The sequence below is a fragment of the Lycorma delicatula genome, chromosome 11 (assembly GCF_047948215.1).
Source record: "Lycorma delicatula isolate Av1 chromosome 11, ASM4794821v1, whole genome shotgun sequence".
NCBI classification, from domain to species: domain Eukaryota; kingdom Metazoa; phylum Arthropoda; class Insecta; order Hemiptera; family Fulgoridae; genus Lycorma; species Lycorma delicatula.
Genome location: NC_134465.1, coordinates 15205999 through 15228782, shown reverse-complemented (window position 1 = coordinate 15228782; position 22784 = coordinate 15205999). Strand labels below are relative to the sequence as shown.

Sequence of the window (22784 nt, the reverse complement as noted above, 5' to 3'; positions counted from 1 at the left end):
ATTCTAACAATTATTTTTAAGAACGATTTTAATAATTTTTAAAAGAAATATCTTATTTAAATTAAAATAATTTATCTAAAACTTAGGAAATAAAAGATAATAAATAACGGTTACGTTATTTATTAAATAAATTTTAATCGTATTAAATAATTTCAATAAGTAAATGTTTTACTTTAACGAGTAATAAATACGATAATATTTATTTAATTTTATTTAATTACGTTATTTTAAAAACGTGTATTTGTACAATCGTATTAGAAAAAGAAAGATAATAATGTTCATAACAAAATAAAACAATTTATTTGATAATGTTATCGTGAGCAATTAACGATTAGAAAAACAGATATCCCGATCGATTTTTCAACCGTTTTTAAAATTAAAAGAAAAGAGATACTGGTTTGAATATTTGAACTTAATGTTTCCAACGGTCGCCGTTAGGTGTGTTAGTGTATGTTGTGTGTAACGTGGCCGTAATGTTTTACTATTCGTTCGTCCCTTTACCCTCTCCCAAAATCCGAAGGTCGATTAGCTGGTTACTGGTAGTGGGAGACTATACTAGCTTAGTCTGCGCAGTCTCCGTTCTGTCGTTGCATGGCGTGTTAGTAAGGCCGGTGTGGTAGGCTTGTGTTTGTTGTTTTTTACATTTTATGTGGCCGATTTTGTTTGCCGGGCACGTTTTTAATTTATTAATAATATATTTATATCTAGTGTATTTTTATATCATCGTCGTCGATTAAGTGCCATGTTTATTATGGATGACAGTGATTCAGTTTTACGTGTTGTTGTAGTCGGGTTGCGTTTTACAATTTGAAGAAATTGTAATCGTTCGTTTTTCCATCGAATAAAGAGGAAAACAAAAGGAATAGAAAACAAAACCGATATAAATATATCGGAAATATCTTTAAATCCAAACTTTATCCGCGTATTAATTTCTACGTTATGAGTGCCCGAGTGTTTAATCCGATGGTTATGTCTGAGTTTCAACGTATGATCAGCCGAAATAATAACGGCACCGATACGACCGGACAAATAGACGGTAACGCGGTAGCACGTGTTAGAAAAAATCTATTCGGTCCGGTCGATCACGAAGATAATATTGCATTTGTCGATCGAGAATTAGCAGCTGCAAATATTAGAGATTCAGAAAAATGGGGGTTTGATTTTATTCGGGAAAAACCAGTTAAGTCTGTCGCATCGAGGTACGTTTGGGAGAAAGTTATTCCTCATAGAGATAGTGTTCCTGAACCTTACGCGTTAAGACGACTACCATATTTACAGAAGAACGCTGACAATACTGCTTTTGGTAATACACAGTCATCGCATATTAAAAATGTTTCGACTATGGAAAAATCAACCGCTTTAAGAAGAACTCAAGGAATTGTTAAACAATCACAAATTACAGGTTGGTGCTTAAACTTCTTATGAATTCTTTCATATCTATCGCATAATAAATTTCAGGACACTAAACCTATTCCACTATATATATATATATATATATATCTGCTTTCTCGGAAATCCTCTTCTGATATAGTATTTTTACTTATAATTTCCGGATCCAATTAATAGGAAAATCGGTACTTACGTATTAACGCCACCGCAGCTACAGCTTTATTTAAAAACAAAGTAGTCAATCGGATTTCGGTGAAAAATGAACAGTCGATTAATTTTAATAAATGGTTATTTATTTTATAAATATAATTTCACCAAACTTAACATACGCTCGCTAACTTTGACTAATTAACACCGTAGTTTTTTGAGTATTTATTTAATAAATTCAGTAATTATTGTAATTATTTATTTATTTAAATAATCAAAACACTCCCGTTTTAGTCAAGGTTAGCGAGCGTAGGTTAAGTTTGGTGAAATTATATTTATAAATTAAATATAAATAACCATTCATTAAAATTAATAAAGAGACTGTTTCGAATCTATGTTAAACTCTATATCGGCCCATTTTCCACCGAAACCGATTGACTACTTTGTTTTTAAATAAAGCTGTTACTCCGATGGCGTTAATACGTAAGCACCGAAAAATCCAACAACGCTTTACATTTTATTTACGTTTAGCTATTACGGTATTTGAAAATCGGTAACTTAATTTCGATTTAACTCTGATGCACGGAAAACTTATTTAGTATTACAAGATTAGTAATTTACATCCGTAATCATTTATTTGCCTCTGTAATACAAGTTTATTTATTTACATTTTTTTTTTTTATATTTAGTCTATTTTTTTTAAATCCATTAATTTTATATTATACCCTCACGGTATTATTTTAGGACTTGTACTATATTATTCATTGGTTTCCTTTTTTTAACCGATGTAGATCGGAAAAGAATTTTGAAATTTTTAATTATAAATACCAAATAAAAACTGTTGGACGTGAATGATTATTTTTTGCGTCATAAAAGATTAAAAATTTAATAACATTGTTATTTGTGTAACAGAATTAATTAATTATATAGTGAAATTTAATGGAACTTTTATTTGCGATTAATAATTATGTTCATATCTGATATTCGTAACTGGTGTTTATTTTACGAATGCGTAATATTTTGGCATCAATTCGTTGATCAAAGTTTGTTTGATTGACTTTTTTTGCATTTTGTGTTGTATTTCTGTAAAGTAATACAAAATATTTCGTATACTTTACAAAGTCCCATTATCTCTCTCTCTATCTCTCTCTCTCTCTCTCTATATATATATATATAAATCAAACCCTACCGTTTTGTTATTGTAAACTAAATTAATAATAACAGAGAGTTATGTTTTAACAATATAGGCACAGTAACACATTAGTTGAACGAACATTTATGTAACCTATCTAATTAAGTATCTTTATTTTATGTTTATTTATTAAAAATTTAATGTAATCCCTGATAAAAATTAACGCTAATTTTTAAATTAAGTTAGTCGTTTTTGTAAACATTTTTTAATGAAAATTACATTATTCGTTCGTATTTATTTCATTTTTAATGATTTTTTCAAACCTAGTTTTTAATTTTTTAATAGTTTTGCATTGCTTCTCGTTTTGTTACATCGCTGTGATTTTAACTTTCTTAACTTTTATCCGTTTATCATTTTAGGTTTTTATTTTATAATTATACCGAATTTATTTTTAATTGACTGCCATAATTTTAGTTATTTAAAAGAAATCGGTAATTATTCTCCTTAATTAATTTTTTTTCAAGAGATAAACCTTTTTAAAGGAAAAGGTCATGCCATTTAAACGTTAAATTATCTATTTTATTATCGCTTTTATTACTTTTTATTCCATTATTATTAAACTTAATATCATGAAATGTCGTTGTATCACGTCACGAACGAAGAAACAAGACCGCAACGTTAGTTTTTATGTCTTATTTATTCTGTAATTCAGTTTTAAAATCGTATAATTTTGGGTTTCTACGATCAGGATTCTAATTAACGGTAATATTTTTAAAATTGTTTAAAGAAAAAAAAGTTTATAACCGATGACGTATTTATAATTCGGATTTAACGAGAAATAATTAATTTATTGTATTTCATATAGTACAATAACCGTTATGATCGTTGCCGATTTCAGACGTAATTAAGTCAAACGCATTGTGATCCTGAAGGAACAAACGACATATAATTCCTTGGGTACTACGTCAACCATGTTGAAAGTGGTGAGCTTCGAAGTGATTTTCCCTGTTTGTTTCTTCTTAAATAAGCCAAATTTTAAGTCAAAATCTAATCGATATTTTTTTTAATTATAAAAGTTGAAGATCTCGAGCCGCACTATCAATCCTTACTGCAGGTAGGACCAGTTTCTTCTCTTCATTAATCTTCAAGCGCGTTTTTTTAAATTTATTATTTAAAATATATATATATATATATATAAAATTGTAAATTTAAATGAAATCAACGATTTCGTAACGATAATTTTTATGATGTAAGCAAGTATCTCATCTAAGAAGAGTCGTAATTTGCTCTGAGCTTAATTAAAAATTATTTTTCCGGTAAAAAATAAAATGAAAGTCTATAATAAATTTAGACTTTTTTTATATTTTTAATTTCTACCCTCAAATATTATCATTTTGCTTCTATTACTTTTTCAGTTTTCCCGATTTACAGTAACGAAAAATAATGGTATCGTGTGAAACAGAAGAAAATTTGTTGTGATTCTAAGAAGTTATAAAATTAATAACCAAATGTCCATTGTTATCAGAAAAAAAAGAAATTCGTAAAAAATTTATCGACACGGCCGGGATAGAATCGTGTATCGTTGTTATTCCGTTCACAGTACATTTTTAATGAAAAAAAGTCTGATATTAAGTATCTCGTAATGAAACACGACAGTATTTCGTACTTTCATTATATTTAGTATGTGTATAACGAAAAGGTTTTTATCGATTAATGCCTTTTAACATGAGGTTCCGGGTTCAAATTCCTTAAGACATGGCATTTTTCATACACTGCCGATTTCAATTTCCATCCGTTTTCCACGTACAAGCATCAAACATCAAGCAAAAAAAATTCTGATAACTGTTGCCGAAGAAAACTTTTCAAAAATATACGCGGAATATTTCTGATATTACGCCCATTAAGTTAATCGTATTAATTAAATATAATTTGTAAAAAACCAGAATTAAATTATTCCGTCTTATTTGTACATTTTTCATTATGTGATGATCGTTTCTAATTTTGACTACATGTCCCAAAGTATTCCACGTAATAAAAATAAGAGTTTATATACATATATAAATTATTTTTCGCAACCGTTTAAATTTTATAAAGGGAATGAGTATCTATTTTCTTATCGTCACATAAGAAAATATAGATCAGGTGTAGGTGTAGACTGTTCCCCCTCTGTCCCAGCATTTGTTTGAACGGCTCAAGGAAATTCGTTGTAAAAAATTGTTACAAAACGTAAAGCAAATAATTATAAAATAAAAAAAATAATCCTTTGAAGTCAGTATGTTAATAATTATATAAACGTGAAATAAAAATAATAATAAATTAAATACGTTTCGTATTCAAAAGACGTTAATAAAAATTATTTATACCTGGTTGACGTGGGCTTTTTATAATTATTCTTTAATAAAAGAAAATCTTAGTTTTATTTTAAGTATATTGGAAAGATGGTATATTAAAAACGGCTGGTCTTTCCTTGACGCGAGTATTGATTGAATCGAGGTTCGTACAATTTTGCTTCATTCGCATCTTTTTTTTATGGTGATTTTTTTTAAATTCCGTTGCTTTGAAAAAAGTACGTACCAATCAGATCGATACCAGATGGAATTACTATCGATAGCTGTCATATCGATTTTTAAATTCAATTTATTTATAAAGGAAACCGATCTTTATATTAAAGAAAATTTATTCGATAATAAATTTATACTTAATGTTTTTCTGCGATTAAAAAATAACTGCAAATAATTAATTTAATTTTCATAATAACAGGGAAATTGTATTTTATAAATTGTAAGCAGTCGGTAATACTACATTATATCTAGCGCGTAGTGTTTTATATTTATAACAAGTAAGTGCGACATTATTAACTTCTTTTTGTCTGGTATTTTACATACCTAACGTAGTAAAACATGTAAGACAGGTTATTTCGCATTATGTTCTGAATGTAAATTTCTATTTTAAGTTAAAACAATACTTATACATTTAATTTAATCTCCTAAATGTTATCTGTCTTGTGCCTTTTAATTTTCATATATACGTATGCGCGCGTGTGTGTGAGCGACTATATCACACGAGTAAAAATATCAACACGTGTGATTAACATTCATTATTTCATAATAAGCCTGTGAATGTTACGCTCAAATTTTGATAACGTACAGTATTTTTTAAAATAGATTACACATTTACGCGCAAATATGTAACGTTCTAATTCCGTTAAATTTAATTTGTTGAACTAACCCGTATCGTTAATGTAACTGTTCGAAACACGATGTGTCGTTCGACGGGATTTTACTGTCGTATAGTATTTAGTTGCCGGCTTGCAGAAAGCGATGGTGGATTAATGTAATATATTTAAGCGCGTAGTTAGTTAAAACTAAAGATTAACAAAAATCGAATCCGCGTTTGTTTTACATTTTTTCTTTTCTTAATTAATTTTCAGTACCGTTAACAAGTTGAAGGCCGCTTTCCGGCTACTAGTAGTTAATTAATAAAAGACATTTCCCAGTTTTATTTAAAATTTAATTTATGAAAAAAATGTTTTCCTTTGAGGGGATATACATGTGGACTAAATCTTTTGTGCAAAAAGGAATAAAATTTTACCAAACCGCTAAAAAGTATTTGTCCCGAAAAATTGTTTTTTGTTTGTCATAAATCGCTTGAGATACGTAATCTCAAAGTCGATTTACGTAAAAGAAATTATTATTACAAATAATGTAGTGTTTTTATTCGTATTTACAAAGTAATTAATAATTCTTTTAGCGAGTATTTTATATAAGTCGATTTAAAAAACATATGCTTTAAAATTAACCGTGAACCCAGTCTCTGTGACATCTCCGTAATGAGGTACGTGCTTTCATATCATCGGGTTTACGAATTTTAGAAACATTAATTTGCATACAATACCTTTTTCGTACTTCATGTCGCCCGCTTTTCTTGCAACACGCTTAAGTCTGTCTGGTTTATTGTTAATTTAACAACATAAATTTGTACAATCGGTGAATTTTTGTACATATTTCGCTGGCTCATCAAAGAAAGAGATACTTACTTGCAACAGGAAAGTGAAACGTAATTTTAGTTTCAATTATGAAACCGAGCAGGTAATGAATTAAGCAAAAAATCGACTTAAAAAGTGGACGGTAATTACCGATAATTTTTTTAATTATGTGAAATTCATTTCAATTAAGATACCTATCGTTATACGTACTGTATAATTTTCAAGAGAAAACAGCTTAAATAATAATAAAGTCTTGAAATTAATGATTTATTATAAGTTTTTTAAATTTATTAAATAGAATTACGAGCACGTTTTTAAATTAAGTTCTGTTTTGAAATTCCGCCGGTGCTACGCTGCGGTCGATATTCCACGCACGCGCACTGTGTACCCGCATCTGTTGGCAAGCCAGAGAAGCCGTTACAGAAATATTCTACTGCGTTTACGTTCGTTTGTGAGTATTTAAAATGGCTCCGCCGATTGTGAAATACGTGGTACGATTCCTTTTCTTATGCTAAAGGCGTGAAAGCGGCTGAAATTCATCGTCAGATTAGCGAAGCGTACGGAGAAAACTTTATAAGCAATGGAACGGGACGAAAATGGGTTAGAGCTTTTAAAGATGGTCGCCAGAATGTTCATAATGACGAACGGAATGGACGATCTTCTTTCATAATGGAAGATTTGGTGCAGAAAGTTGACGAAAAAGTGAGAGGATAGACGCTTTACGTTCTCTTCGCTATCTGAAGGGTTTCCTCAAGTTTCAAGAAGTGTTGTATGTGAAATTGTGACCGAACGCTTAAATTATCGACGGTGATGGTCTCAAAGTGATGCAGTGGTTATTAAGTCAGGCGGCAGACTTCTATGACGACGGTGTTCAAAAGCTGGTTGGAAAGATACGGCAACTGCCTTAATATTGGTGGCAATTGTGTAGAAAATTAGATGAAAGTACAAGCTTTCATGTAAAAATAAAATTGTTAACAATAGTGTACTTGTTTTTTTTTTTTTTTTTTTTTATTTCAAAACTGTACTTTTTTTACTAATTTTTTATTAATTAATTTATTAAACTTTATAATTTTTTATTAAACTATTTTTATTAATTAATACGATAACCGGTTAAAATGGATTCTGTCGGGTTTTATCTGGTAAACACCGCCGCTTTTGGTCGGGCTTAATCGACAAAATCTAAGCGCATGAAAAATCCCAAATTGAACTCTGTTTTCGAACCCAGAACTTTCTGCAAGAAGAACATTTGTGATGAATACTTATAAAAATAAAATTTCCCCTAAGTTCAATTTATTTGATTTATAAATCAAACAAAAAGACTTATTTTTAAAAGTCTTTGTAAAAATGGTCAACGGTCAAATTCACAGTGACGAACGTAAAACAACAGTCCTCCTATCTGCTTCGTTGTTTGCTATGGTCGAATACTTCCAGAGTTAGGAACTATCCTGTAATATTAACGATCGGTTTTAAATAACGAACTGTAGAATTTTTATTAAATCAGTACTTTTCTTTATTACATAATATGTGCGTTTAACCTTTCTTTCTTTTTTTTACCCTTCGGAACCACCGTAAAGTATTAATTCAGAAGATGAATGAGGTTGATGTGTATGAATGTAAATGTAGTTTTGTACAGTCTCAGTTCGACCATTATTGAGATGTGTGGTTAATTGAAGCCCAACCGCCAAAGAACACAGGTATCCACGATCTAGTATTCAAATCCGTATAAAAGTAACTGCCTTTTCTAGGATTTGAACCGTAGAACTCTTGACTTCGAAATCAGCTGATTTACGATGATGAGTTCACCACTAGAACGACTCGGGGGTTACGTGCGTTTACCCTTTTTTCTGTTATCCTCCTGAACCACCGTTAGAGGATGAATGAGGATGACATGCATGAATGTAAATGAAGTGTAGGCTTGTACATTCTCAGTTCGACCGTTCCTGAGATGTGTGGTTAATTGAAACCCAACCACCAAAGAACACCGGTTTCCACTATCTAGTATTCAAATCCGTTTAAAAATATCTGACTTTACTAGGATTTGAACGCTGGAACTCTCGACTTCCAAATCAGCTGATTTTGAGACCGGGACACCGATTCCGGGACCTGGAACTTCCTGGTCCTGGGACCTGGTCAAAGCGATAATTGGCCACTCACAAGCGGCGAGTCAATGTGTCGAAAGCCGAATTGTCGGACCGTACGGGAGTTCCTTGATACGGTTGCTTCGTTCAACCGACATCAGTAGTTTACCTAAGTGAATACTCCTACTGCGCTGCGTAAATAAAATTACCGTTAACAGACGATATATATATATATATATATATATATATATATATATAGTTATATAAGGGGATTTTATACTTAAACGGCCCGTTTACGAATTTAGTTTAACGTTATAAAGGTGGACTTCACATCCCGCGTATAACAATCGCCTTTCAAAGTTTCCCGTCGTCCAAACAGTAGCGTTAACTTTCCTCCTTTTAAACCTCCACAGGTTTAAAAATTTGTTTATCGGAACATCTGCTGACTGCTCTCACGCTGTTTAAATATAAAAGTGAATACGTGTTGCGAATGAATTTCGATCGACGGTAATTTAAAAATATCGATTAAATAACGTATTTTCTGTACTGTACGTAGCATATATGAATCGGGTGCGTAAATATAACAATAGGGGTAATAATAAAACAGAAGACAATATGTATAGAGGGGAGAAGTGGATAAAACTATCTCCCCTATTTATTTTTTTTTTATACTGTGCAGATAAGTGAACAGATGTGTTCGCATTCGATTTAATTAAGATTAAATTTTACTCAAATTTATTATTTAACAGTAACATTCTTTACGGTTGAGATTTCTCATTAACGAATCGTGAATATGTTTGAAATCAGGGACTTCAAAACTATCAACTCGATACTGTTGACTGCGTAGAATTTATTTTAACTGAAAATCGTTTAATCTTATTATTTGCTTTTTACTTTCAGTAGGACACGGAAAAAACAAGCGGTATCGCAGGCTAACAGATGAATTATATAACTGTAACAAACCAACCGAAATCTTAAAAAAAAATGTCAGGTGATAAAAGAAGCGTAATTTAATTATTAAATAATTAATAAATAAAGTAATTCGTTGTTTGTTACGAATCTTGTCGCTCGCTCTTAAAATTATTCTTTATAGTCAAATACGGATCGTACTAAAATAAATTTAATAAATCCGGCGTATTTGTTTAACAACGCTACGGGTAATATCACCTTACTTTGAATATATGATGCCTTCGTAACGTTTTACGTGAAATTTTTAAATATAGGAGTACAAGCGATAAACTCTAGCAAAATTTAAAAAAGAGAAAGAATCACGCTGCTGAAACGTGCATTAAGAACTAACTATTGATGTATTTTGCGTGAAATTCTATCGTCAGGTCGTTCCAACAATTTGGAATTCTGATCTTATCGTCGAATGTGACATTCGGGTTGTCACATTGTTTGCGCAGTTTTAACGATAACCTCTTGTGCGGATAAAATATATATGTATAAATTATAATTACGGAATAAGATGCAAAAGAAGTACGAGGATTACATTCCGTTCCGTTGAAAAATGTTATTTAACTTTTTACTTATAATCGATCCTATTTAATATTTTATCGTATAAAGTAAGACATATGCAACGGAAATGTTATATTTTACTAAAATATATAATATAATCCTTTTTTTTGTTAATTTATTCGGTATTACTTCAAAATCTACATCGGTTTTACAATTTGTTAAGGTAAAATTGTCGATGTATACTCGTTTAATAAATCGTAATAAAAAAGAGTAGAGGAGAAATACGATGAGATATAAGTCAAAAACCGTATCGTTATATCTATTACGATCATCTCGTGCCAGATGAGATTTCTCTTTCGTCTTTTTTATCGAGTGAAATATAATTGTAGCATACAAACAATACGTACAAGCGTTTCGATTTAAAATCGGTTTAGATCGAGTAGCTTAAAGTAAGATTTGCCCGTTTCGATTATTTACTGCTGAAAAATGACATAGTGTAGTCGTAACATAAATTTAAAGTAAATGCTAGCGAACGATATACTCCAGCAATTCGTTTTATTCCGCGAGTAATCGGTTACGCTCGGTTTCCTTGTTTTTTGAAGAGGAACATTTTAATAGTTTTTCTCTCTTGATTATATAAGTAATTTTAGCCGCTAACAGTATTAATGTTTATATCGTACATTACTGTGCGTCGCATATAATCGTTTATAAAATATTATTTTTATTACAACTGTGTTTTGACACGCGTAAAAAAATACTTGTATTTATTTTCAATACCGTATTCTATGTTTAATAGATTTCTCAACGAGCGATTCCATATTTTTAATTTTCCGTGTAGACGGCGCTATAGCTCTAGAAGGGAAAGTATTGTAATCGTTCCGATTTGGGCGTATGCAGTTTCACCGTATCTTGACGTTTGGACGCCTAAGGAACCAAAAAAATTGGATGGAAATATTCCGGATGTTAATGTTGATACGTACCTGTGTTCGGTGTCGGCCTATAAATCATCTAATATATTCAGAACTACCGGACTGATATTGACCAAACTTAAGCCAGATTATTTCTATATATGGGGCATCGAAGCCATTAAATTTTCAACTTGAAACGTCAAGGGGGTGAGACTGTAGAGCAAGGTCGCTCTCAGTAACTCAAAATTTCATATTTTTCTTAGGCGCTTTTGTTACCGATTAAAAAATAACAATACGTGCAAAACAAACGTTTTTGAAAAATCGCACCCTACCCCAAAAAATCTCTAAACTAGCGGCTAAGCGGGCGTACTGCGCCAATAGTACCTCCGTCACCACAAGGAGCGCTATTGTCGCAGTCCGCCATCTTGGAATTTCGATCTTCCTCTTGTGTCGGGAAATTTGAAATTCCACAGGGTCGCCGACCAAATTGTTTTTTTACATTTTAAATAATAATTATTTAATTTAGTTAATATTTCAAAAGTTCAAAGCGCTGACGTTTAGCTGTTGTAATCTTTTGCTATGTTGTGACGTTACTGGCGAGCGGTATAATTAAATAAATGAATAATATTTAAAGTGTAAAAAAGAACTCGGTCTATACAGGTTTCAAACTTGATCGCTCGGTTGACTCGGTATCTGGTGCGTTAAGCCTTGCGGCGACACCAGTGGGCCGACCGTATAAGCGAAATTTGTTTTATGTAAATTGTGAAATTACATTAGTTTAGTTAGTGTCGACCGTCGTCGCTAGTACCACCACACACGCGCGAATTATTTTTACTATATGCATGCGCGCTTTAATTAGAATCATTGAATTACGTAAACGAAATAATATTATATTTATATAAAACTGTAAATATTTTTAATTAAGTTATGCGTGTATAAGCCGTGCATCAGAAACAATGAATTTTTATGAAAATATGTTTGACTTTGGTTTAGGAAAAATCGAATAGATGAAATTTTGATGTGTTAATAATTCTATCATCGGTTTACGTTAATAATATGTTTTTTTGTCTTTTGAAATTACGAAATTTAAAGAAAAATTCATAACGAGTAATCGTAATTTAAAGATGATTTTGATAACGGGAGCGTTCTCCATTCTAACAGATTTCAGTGCGCAGCTAGTCTCCAATCGTGCTGATTCTTTTTCGATGTTTTTTTTAGCCCGTATAGATCTTCCGCCTTGACATCATCAGTCGGATGAAATTTTTTCCTTTTTACCGCAATATTTTTTAAGATCCACCAGATTAGTAGAGATTTTCAGCCTTTGTCCTAATTCACTTTTTTCCGTTCAATATTTCATCGTTTCTCTCTGTCCTCTTCAGTATAAAATTTGGAGTGCTTCTACTTTTTTTTTCCGTCGCTCCAGATGAAAAGTTTCGCCAACCTTTACCACAGATCTAAGATGCTCGCACCGTTGTCCTATTAAAAACTTGTATTGCTAATACGATTCGTGTAATAAAATTATAACGAAATTAACGTTAAAATGATCGAGGTGATTTTCAGTAATAATATGAGATACTTTAGTTAATAATATATGTAATTTATTCTTAGTATTAGTATCGGATTTGATATTAATGCTCCTACATCTGTACACACACGTACATAAGTGAAACAAAGCCAAAAAATAAAAACATGTTCCTCCAATGCTTAATTTTTACCTCTTAAATCCTCCACTTCGTACGAATACACATACACACAAACAAACACAAGGTAATGAATATTGATTATTGAATGGTTTTCCCGGGATTATTTTAAATTTTATAAAACGAGTTAAGGTTTGTACCTATAGGAGAAATATGTCGATAAGTAAAAAAAATATTATCTTGCTGATCTCCTGCAAAGTTAAAAGATAAAAAAAATCAAACCGTAAATTATAAATTCCACTGACAAGTTAATACAGAAAATAGAACATAATATGATTCCAAAAGTAAGGTGTAAAATATTTTTTATCTGATTATTACATCTTTACAAATAGAATTTATTGTGATACCTAATAAAAAAAACCTAACTATTAACTGTTCCTTATTGTGTAAATTTCAAACATTAATTACTTATCCGTGATTATTATTTTTTTTTTAACCGGAGAAAACTTAAAATACGTATGCAAATATCGTTTTAACTTCTAAAATCTTTGTAAGCATTTATTATTTTAAAACAAAAACGCGAAATGTTTTAACTACAGTACTTAAAAACGTAAAATTACAAATACGTATTTCCGACGACTTCATCCTCGACAGACTACTACTACTTAAGAGGAAAATTGAAGTATATAAATGAAGAGTTATATTTAAAAAATTATTCTTTTTTTTTTTTTTGTCTTCAGTCATTTGACTGGTTTGATGCAGCTCTCCAAGATTCCCTATCTAGTGCTAGTCGTTTCATTTCAGTATACCCTCTACATCCTACATCCCTAACAATTTGTTTTACATATTCCAAACGTGGCCTGCCTACACAATTTTTCCCTTCTACCTGTCCTTCCAAAATTAAAGCGACTATTCCAGGATGCCTTAGTATGTGGCCTATAAGTCTGTCTCTTCTTTTAAGTATATTTTTCCAAATGCTTCTTTCTTCATCTATTTGCCGCAATACCTCTTCATTTGTCACTTTATCCACCCATCTGATTTTTAACATTCTCCTATAGCACCACATTGCAAAAGCTTCTAACCTTTTCTTCTCAGATACTCCGATTGTCCAAATTTCACTTCCATATAAAGCTACACTCCAAACATACACTTTCAAAAATGTTTTCCTGACATTTAAATTAATTTTTGATGTAAACAACTTATATTTCATACTGAAGGCTCGTTTAGCTTGTGCTATTCGGCATTTTATATCGCTCCTGCTTCGTCCATCTTTAGTAATTCTACTTCCCAAATAACAAAATTCTTCTACCTCCATAATCTTTTCTCCTCCTATTTTCACATTCAGTGGTCCATCTTTGTTATTTCTACTACATTTCATTACTTTTGTTTTGTTCTTGTTTATTTTCATGCGATAGTTCTTGCGTAGGACTTCATCTATGCCGTTCATTGTTTCTTCTAAATCCTTTTTATTCTCGGCTAGAATTACTATATCATCAGCAAATCGTAGCATCTTTATCTTTTCACCTTGTACTGTTACTCCGAATCTAAATGGTTCTTTAACATCATTAACTGCTAGTTCCATGTAAAGATTAAAAAGTAACGGAGATAGGGAACATCCTTGTCGGACTCCCTTTCTTATTATGGCTTCTTTCTTATATTCTTCAATTGCTACTGTTGCTGTTTGGTTCCTGTACATGTTAGCAATTGTTCTTCTATCTCTGTATTTGAACCCTAATTTTTTTAAAATGCTGAACATTTTATTCCAGTCTACGTTATCGAATGCCTTTTCTAGGTCTATAAACGCCAAGTATGTTGGTTTGTTTTTCTTTAATCTTCCTTCTACTATTAATCTGAGGCCTAAAATTGCTTCCCTTGTCCCTATACTTTTCCTGAAACCAAATTGGTCTTCTCCTAACACTTCCTCCACACTCCTCTCAATTCTTCTGTATAGAATTCTAGTTAAGATTTTTGATGCAAAAATTATTCTATTCTGGAGTAAAAGTTTGAGATACAGGATTACCGTGATCGTACTTACCCCACCACCCTGACCATCTGTAACTGATATTGACATCGATGCCCCAAATCGTACAAAATTTCACATGTATATAAATCGATCCATGTAGAGATAAAGCAAGGTAACATGCTCTTAAGCGATTTATTTTATTAATGGTAAAATGTGATTTTTTGGTTCACAATAAAAAGAAAATTTGTTATATGTATGTTTTTGTAAAAATAAAGTGACATTATTTAAATAAAAATTAATTCAACAATTACAGAAGTAAACGATTAAAAAATGTTTTTATTAGTTTTTTCACAAACGGGACAGATTTAAAATATACCTTAGAATTCGAAATTAATAGTTAAACGAGTACCTGTTACTTAAAATGAAATAACGCTAACTAAATATTTTTTAAATAATGAAAACATAATGAGTGAAGTAATTTTTAAAAAGCAACGAAAGGCGCGTAACGACAATTGAATTTAAGTACGTTAGACCCGATCGTATGAGTAATGAGTTCTAACAAACAAATGCCGTGATAAGATATGGACTTTATTTAAATGAAAACTTACTGCCAATATTTATATTTATTTGTTTACGTATATGCAAATAAAACTACAAAACTACAGATTAATATTTCTATACGTTTACGGATTTTATATACTATCTTCCATTAAAAATAATGTTTTCGTTGTAATTCCTTACATAAAAACGTTTACTTAAGTTTCAACAAAAGGAAAGCGTCTCATTTCTTCTTTTTCCCCCTCGAGTTAATAAATCGTTCCCTTTTCCTTCCGAATAACATTTTACTGTAGCGGAGCGATAGCGTCTCGGCCTTTCATTCTGAGATCTCGGGTTGGAATGCCGATCAGGAGTGGCATTTTTCATTCGTTATAAAATTTACGTTTCGTATTCGGGTGCGCAATTTTTCAGCTTATACGGTGAATTAATAGAACTTTTTTTCGGTAAATCGATCGATATTTTTGCGGTTTGCAACCGCAGCTTTCATCTCGCTTATTTTTTCGATCGTTTAATTTCAGTTTATACTCCTTTCACTTCTTCCGGTTCGCTAAGCGAGGAGGAATATTTTTTTGCAAATTCTGTAGGCTTTTGCAATTTTCCGGCCATCAGAACTTATCGATATAATTTCTAAATGCATTGTATTTTTTTTAAATTTTTTTATAAATAAATTAAATTTGTTATCCGTTGTTCATTAATAATTTCCATGTATTTATATTTTCTCATAAATAAGTTTTAAAGTTACTCTTCTTTATAACATCTTAAATAATTAAAAATTTAAGCCGCGGCAGAAGTAGCGGTCGTATAACAAATAAGACCCGATCTGTTACTCCATTCCGAAGTCGTAATTTCGTTTCAGGTTTAGTTAACGCCTAACTTGACGGGAATAAAATCTTCCAGCTCCATCATAGGTGACGATGAAACCGGTTATTCAGTGGATACTGTTCCGTACTGGAACGTGGTAATGATGAATTGACAAATGCTGTTTTTTAACAGATTTATCTTTTTTTCTTCACTATAGTGAAGAAATGCTCCAAAATTATCCTACTATTCTCAAGCAATCTTCATCCATTTCTAATTATAATAATCCCTTGTCGAAATAGCCACGTCTCTTTTTCTCTCCATCACTGCCGCCTTCAAGTCGCTGTATGATAGTCCATCTCCCTCCATGTTCTCGAAGATCGCAGCTCTAAGCTCTCTCTCTCTCTCCATATATATATATATTACAAATTTAAAAAAGAAAAATGGGGTACATCTGGATGGTGCATGTTAAGAGGAAAGTGACTCCAGAATATTTAAGACCACATAAATTGCAAGTTAAGAATGCATTGCAGAGCACCATCGATTAAAACTGATATCTGTTCATATTAAAAAAAATGAGGAATACAACCGATCTACATTTAGATCTGGAACCGCTTAAATATGCGTTAATGAACTACAGGAAGTATATTATAGATTTTTAAGATATTACGTCTGATTGGACATAAGGTGTATCAAAAAGGTAAAAGATTAATGTTTATTATCAAACTTTTTATTAGATAGATGACATCTCATCGGTGTATCTAGGTTAAGAAGCAACAGCTGTAGGTAGCTCTTTGGTTTATTAATGCTAATTAAATTTATAAATGCGCGTAGCGAATTATTGACATGTTTAAATTACAGTACGGCTTAACAACATTTGGAAATTAATTCATATATGTATGTAATTGTTTATCTTTTATGATTACGAATATTAATATGACGAAGGCATTTTAAAAACAAATCGTAACCTATTTACGTACTGATGAAAGCGACCATTAAATTATACTGTGCTAAAATTTCAGTATTAAAAAAATAAAATTCAGTCTTTAAATCTTCTACGCAGTAACTAATCGAGTGATAAATAGATAAGGCGTGTCTTGGTGGGGGAAAAATGTAAAAGCTAATAGAGCTGCAGTTGCGGAGTAGGTTTTAAAAGTGCGGTGGAGAGGGGAGAACATTAACGTGGTCTTGATGGAGGGTGGGGGAGGGTAAAAATTGGGTCGAGTAAACGGAAGCTTGGTTGCCTTATTCGCTTGTCTGTAGAAGCTAATATTCTCTGATTATCATTTGGATGTCGTTGCTCATGTGTGTGTGTGTGTGATAGTGAGTGAGAGCGTGCGTGTATATGTATATGTGCAGGCGTGTTTCTACAAGGCTATGTGCTATATTTCTTTATTGCAAAATTATTTTCTTCGACATTATAAGTGTGATGTGTTACCGTTTCACATAATGACAAATAATTGCTGTTTATCACATGCTTAAATAGGCAACACGATTTCAGTCCACGTGCTTTTTTTAAACATTGTTTTACTCTTTTAAGCAGAGTTACAATATAAAAATAAATTGATAAATTACGTAATCGTTTTGAATTTTAATGACTTCCTAAATTTATTGACTTCAGAAGAAAAAAAAATTGAAAACTTATGTCCAAGCATTACGTTTCTATCGTGAGCGACTTTTATTTTCTCGGAGGAAGCAAAAGATTCAAATTAAATTACGCGATTTTCTTTTAAACATGCCGACAATAATTTGAGACGGCTACATCGACTTTTGAAAAAGTAGCGACCGATTCTAATGTAAAATTTTACAAAAAAAAACCTTTGATCTATAAAAAATAATTACGCGTCAAAAACGCACTACTATAAAAAATAAAAAAAATAACAATGTTTCTAACAATAGATACCGCAGGTAAAGAAACGTCGACCTTCCAGCATCGTAACGAACTACGATTATAACTTGCCCCGCTCAGATGTTTTCGACTTTAAATCGACATAACTTAAGAAAGACTCGACCGATCTTCATCAAGTTTTCATAAGCACAATTTCTTTTGCTTAAATTTTTCGAGCCCAAAATTTTACATAGGCCTATATCGGAGGAAACTCCAATTCGAAGCGAATAGTATTTGTACTCCTCGTACCTCAAAACGTAAAGAAGATTTATTTTCACCCCGCACTCCCACCATGCGACCGAAAGTAAGCTGTACTTTTTGAAACGTCGATAAAAAACAGATCTTGCTCTGGAATGAGATCCGTATTTAAATTTTTTTAAACATTTCCTACGTTAATAATACGCGTAAAAATTTTAATACCAGGTTTTTTTTACATTTTTAATTGTTTTGAAGTCCTTATAATCAGAAACAAAATGATGTAAAATAAAACTAATGATCTACTCTGTTTGTATGAAACATTTATTTCAGTCCATTTTTTTCTAGTTTATATTGAAGATTAATGTAAAATCACGAAATGATGTACGATTCTCGTAGATGCTGTAAGAAAAACAGCGGGTGAGGAGTAATTACTCTTTCACCTTTTATGAAGTTAAATTTAGCCGCAATACTTCGTAAACTTGAAAACAAAAAAAAACTTCAATGAGGATTTAGTAATGATGTTATTTCTATTCGTAAAAATCGATTCGCCGTTCTTGCGTTATGCTTTGTTAAAAAGGTTTAGTAGAAGATATTCCTTGATTTTAAATGAAAATTCAATATTAAAAGAAAAATGTTTTGCGTCAGCGTGTTGAGAATACCGGTAAAGTTAGTATATACAATTTACCGTATTTAAAAAAAAATTGTAAATAACATTAAGATTTTTGCACGATAATTATTCATTTATTTATTTTAAATAAGAACAACAAATCGACAGCCGGTTGCAATTACTTTATATCAGATGAACTTTGTACGTTATGAAAAAGGCCGACTTGAACGGGGGTTAATCGAACCTAGAAATTTACGATTAAAATACAGACTACCGTTCCGTCTCGGAGGTCAGCGGAATAACTTCCATCTATGATGCGATTACGGCTGACGCCCGATAACAGTTATGTCGGACGATAATGCCTTTTGAAGCGTATGGAAACTGCCGTGCTCGATGGATATCTCCGGATGAAAGACAGAGATATTACCAGTCCGCCACGGAGATAGGCGTAATAATAATAATGATAATAAAAAAAAATCGTTTTCTTTTTTGTTACAGTCCACTATGACTGCTGTATTGTAATAGCTGATAAAATTAAAACCGCGTTGCCTTCGCCTCGACGGCTCAGTTCTCATTCTAGGTAAAGACTGTTTATTATACCGCATCGGTACATTACAGGCGTACAAGTAAAAAGATTACATTATTATCTCGGCATCATTTTTATATTTGTCAAGTTGGCAATTTTACTTCTCCCCTCCAGCCGTCCTTCTTAATAGTTTTTTTTATTTGCTTATCTACACGTCATATTCTCCTCACCATTATTTTTTACTACTACGGCCATTTATCTTATTACAACACTATCCGACTTCTAAACAACTTTTTGTCCCTTTAACTTTATTTTATTATGTACTATTACGCTATCTGTTGATATATTTAATAACTATTTTTAAGAAGCGGATGATTTTATTGGTGTTATTACGTGATCTAGGTTGTGATGTATTTGTTGTCTTTGTTTGTAATAAATTTATGACGACATACATATCTTATATATATATATATGACTAACGTAATACAACCGTTGCATTATTATTATTTTGTAAAAAGGAATTTTCCAACATTGGTAATCTTCTTAATTTACATATTTTATTTCTTACTCCTTTAAAGAGAGGATTAAAACTAATGTAATTTTTGCAAACATTTCAATTTGTTATTATTAAAAACTTTTCTTTTTTTCGTAATTCACTTGCCTAACGATTAAAAAAGAAAGAAAAAATTGAAATAAAATAATTCGTAAGTATTAGTAGGAAGTTAAAAATAATGGTAATAATAATAAAGCATATTACCAATCATTTTAAGCCTTTCAATTTTTTTTAATTTAATCGTTTAATAATAAAAAAAAAAATTATATAAAACTAATAGAAAAAAACAAAATTAATATTTATTATTAAGTAAGCAAATAAAAAAATGTAAAATTTGTGGCTTATTTTTTTAACCAAAAATAACTAGTTATACGAATAATAAAAAATCTGCTGTGGACTCCACATGACATCCTTGTACGCCTATTAAATTACATATACACGTTTTTCGCTGAGCTTCATTTAGACTTATTTGATTTGAAAATGAGATACGATCCTTCAATTGCTTATAAAGCGGGCAGTTACTCGATCGATGAAACTAGAGAACGTGTACACAAATTTAGATAGAAGAATTATATCAAACCGAAGAGCGATTAAATGATCGGCAACAAAAACTAAATAAAACGAAATTATGATCTACTCCGACTTAGAGAGAATATTGTCCGACAATGTCAGAAGAGTAATGAACTAAAAGATAAGAATTTTTTACAATTAAAGATCGGGCATGTATGCCTCAGCGTATATGTTGTTGTAAGGGTCTATTTTTCAGTCGCTCTGTAGTTAACTTCAATGTAGATAAAATTACAGAAGTTCCAGAATAATTAAATGAAATTATACAGAAATTAAACTAGAAAATGCAAATATACCTACGATTCTAAATTATAATTTTCAATTAATAAATCAGATGTTTCACCAAATGTATTACATAATACGCATACGTAATGAAACCTATTAAATTACATATACGCATTTTTTAAAGTACATAAAATTTTATTTTATTATTGTATTATTTATTGTAAAAAAATTTATAATCACTAGTTAAATAATTATTAATAAATCAATATATAAGGAGATGAAGTCTGATTCGAACCGATATACCTTCCTTTGTAAGATCCAAATATTTCATTAGCTAAAATTTTATTTGGCTATATAACACTGGAACCGTTGAAAATAAGTACCGTTTCTCCGAAAACCCAAATTTTTTTGGATTTTGGTCGTTTTTGGACGCTTTTGGTATCGTCGATTGCAATCAAAAGGGGAGGTGCACAATTAAATGTTACAATCAAAAATTTCAACATCCTACGGCTAAATCGTTTTTTAGTTATGCGTACAGACGTCACGGTGAAACTAGTCAAAATGGATATTTCCGTTGAAATCTGAAAACCGAAATTTTTCGTTATCACAACTTACTTCATCAAACAAGGAAGTAAAAATATTTATGTTTTTATTGAATTTCTAATTTTTTAATATTCGTATACCTCTTGTATTTTTGGTTAAAAAAATATACTAATAATTATACGATTTACATTTTTATCTTGCAAAACTGAGATGACGAGTTTAACTATCGAAAACGTTTAAGTGTTACGTTGTTATTAAAATATGCAGTAACAAAAATTATTCATTTGCTTTTTTCCGTGGATGGGGAAAGGCTATTTCGCACATTTAAGCTATGTACCTTTTTTAAAACGTTTACCATCAATTAATTGATGAATGTAAAACGAAATTGACAACCGTCTTTAATTGAAAATTGAACTTTGAGCTACATTGTATCAATATGGAAACACTTCTCTTTCGGTGTTTGCGGGTGGGGGAGAGGAGGATGTGTCTATTACCAAATCACAAAATTGTGAAAACATTATACTTCGACCAAATTTTTTGGAACTTAATATTAATTATTTTATTAATAGATACAAATTAAAAAAAAACTGTTATTAAATAAAATAAAAAAAATAATAATAATAATTTTGTTTTTAATTAGAAAATAAGGAATTATAATAGATAAAAATTTAATTTTTATTTTTACATCAGTAGGAGATGCATATAATATAGTCTAACTCGGTGCATCGGTCTCCTTACGTGTAGAACGAGAAGTAAGCGACCGATGATGATGATGATATGTTTAGAAGATAAAGGAGGACCAAAGCAAGGAAAGAAATAGAGGATAATGATGAAGAGAGGGAAGACAAGAGAATAATAATAATAAGAGTCGTCACGTGTGTGCGCTGCTGATGTTTGGGCCAGTTATTATCTGGAGGAGGACAGATGTGTGTGTGTGTTTATGTATATGTATACGTACGTACTTTTGTGTGTGCGCCTGCGTGCGCAAGTTTACTATTAGAGTTGGCAGGAGATAGTCAAGAGTGAATGACCCCTAGTTTATAAGACAGCATAAACCCCCCCCCCCCCTAACGTCCACACATCTACATTATTTTACCTATTACTAACCGCATCGTAATCCGTAGATCGTATGGTGAAAATATGTACGAACCGATACTACGTACGGGTCCCATTCTTTTGAGATGAACCTCGATTTGTCCCGTGTTAGTGTGCATATACGCGTACGTATGTCGGCTCTACATAAACATAAATATATACATGAGTATATGCGTGTCGAGTATCATTTTGTTATTTCTCAAACCGCACGCACACCGGTGCGTAAAGTGAGCGAACGTGTAACTACAGTGGCCGATTCGGTCGAAGAAAGTTGTATCTCGCCGGTTCGGAAGGAGGACCCGACAACCATCGACTTTTATCTTCTGTAAGAGAGGGAATTGAACCTTCGTTTCTTCAAGGTCATTCTTACTCCTCTAATAATAAATAACATAATTGAAAAAAAAAAAACAACTTCTAACGAATCGATCGTCGATCGCAACTATAAATAATAAAAAAACTATATCGTGTACGCGCAATTTATTAGTTAATTAGTAAAATAACGTAGTTAGAAAACGGTAATAAAATT

General features: G+C 31.3%; 1 protein-coding gene across 1 annotated transcript in view; it reads left to right on the top strand.

The window, feature by feature from the left end:
* Positions 1 to 594: 594 nt before the first annotated feature.
* Positions 595 to 22784, top strand: part of dap (cyclin-dependent kinase inhibitor dacapo) — a 50543-nt gene continuing 28353 nt past the window's right edge. The window contains exon 1 of the mRNA XM_075378547.1: positions 595 to 1402. Within this exon, the coding sequence (XP_075234662.1) occupies positions 940 to 1402 (463 nt within the window). The 5' untranslated portion in view covers positions 595 to 939. The remainder of the gene's footprint in view (positions 1403 to 22784) is intronic.